Source organism: Perkinsus marinus, assembly GCF_000006405.1.
Source record: "Perkinsus marinus ATCC 50983 genomic scaffold scf_1104296973012, whole genome shotgun sequence".
NCBI classification, from domain to species: Eukaryota; Perkinsozoa; order Perkinsida; family Perkinsidae; genus Perkinsus; species Perkinsus marinus.
In genome coordinates this window covers 154-1,193 of record NW_003201562.1, presented here as the reverse complement: position 1 = coordinate 1,193, position 1,040 = coordinate 154, and the positions used below count along the sequence as shown (strand labels likewise).

Genomic DNA, 1,040 nt, shown 5'->3' with positions numbered 1-1,040 from the left:
CTCAGAAAGACTCAACCGGTCCATCTCCCATGACGTGAGCTCTTCCAAAGACTTGGTACAGAGCTCAGTGGAATATGGAAAACCTTCGTTGTGCGCAAAGGAGGTTTGTGAAAAGATACCCTTTCATGCTGGAGTTGCCATCTTCAGTGCTGACTCGGCTACGAGCAGAGGCCGCATTGCTTTGTGCCAAACTAGGCCTTCTGGGCACTTTGGTAGGATGCTCCTCCATCCACTCCATGACGAAGCTGTTGATCGATGAAGGTTCCTTCTCCAACTGCATGGTGACTCTAGCCATGACCATGTTCTTGAGAGCGGCATTGGATAAGTCGTGAGCGAGGGAGCTCAGGTTGGGACTAGACGCCTTCTGACCTCCCTTGGTCCTCTCTGGTGTGCAAGAGAGGCTGCCAGTGGAAGCTCTTCGAGCAGCGTGGCGCTTGATAGTGGTGCTTCCGACACAATTGAACCACTCTCGGATGTAGGTGCACATGAAGAGGGTGGGGTCTTCGGGCATTCGACTGCCGAGCTCAACCATGAGCTCAGTCAGAAGATTCTCGAGGTCATGTTCGTAGAAGTATTCCTGGATTTTGAAAACTTGATGGGCCTCCTCCTCGTCGTTAATGGGCGTGGAAAACATGCGTGGTTGATTCGATTGGAAGAAGGACGTCTCGGTCGATCCAAGGTTGCCTGTGGCTGACATTGAGGCAAGCGAAACTAGATCACCAACAAGATTAAGGATTCGCAGGATCATCTACCTGCACAGTCTCATGGACCCCTATGGAAACATTTTACTGGTAGAAGAGATGACAAGACAGGCCCGATCGAGCTGCCATGGTCCACGGCACGTCACCGGGCCTATAATCTACCAACTGCTCCTTAAGGCGTACCTTAAAAGTGGCAATTCCTTACGCTCCTTATTTGAGGAGCGCTTACTCATAACTTTACATTTTTAAGGAGCGTCCTACTTTTAAGGTACGCCTTAAAGAGTGTGAAAACCTGCTCCTGACCGAAAAAAGCGGAGCGATGCGGCGCGCGCTAGAATC

General features: G+C 50.9%; 1 protein-coding gene across 1 annotated transcript; it reads right to left on the bottom strand.

The window, feature by feature from the left end:
* Positions 1–64: 64 nt before the first annotated feature.
* Pmar_PMAR025805 (hypothetical protein) lies at positions 65–634 on the bottom strand (the record flags this gene model as incomplete). Its single annotated transcript, XM_002766371.1, has 1 exon — positions 65–634. One exon carries the CDS (start codon positions 632–634, stop codon positions 65–67), a length of 570 nt encoding a protein of 189 aa, XP_002766417.1.
* Between the last annotated feature and the right edge of the window lie 406 nt (positions 635–1,040).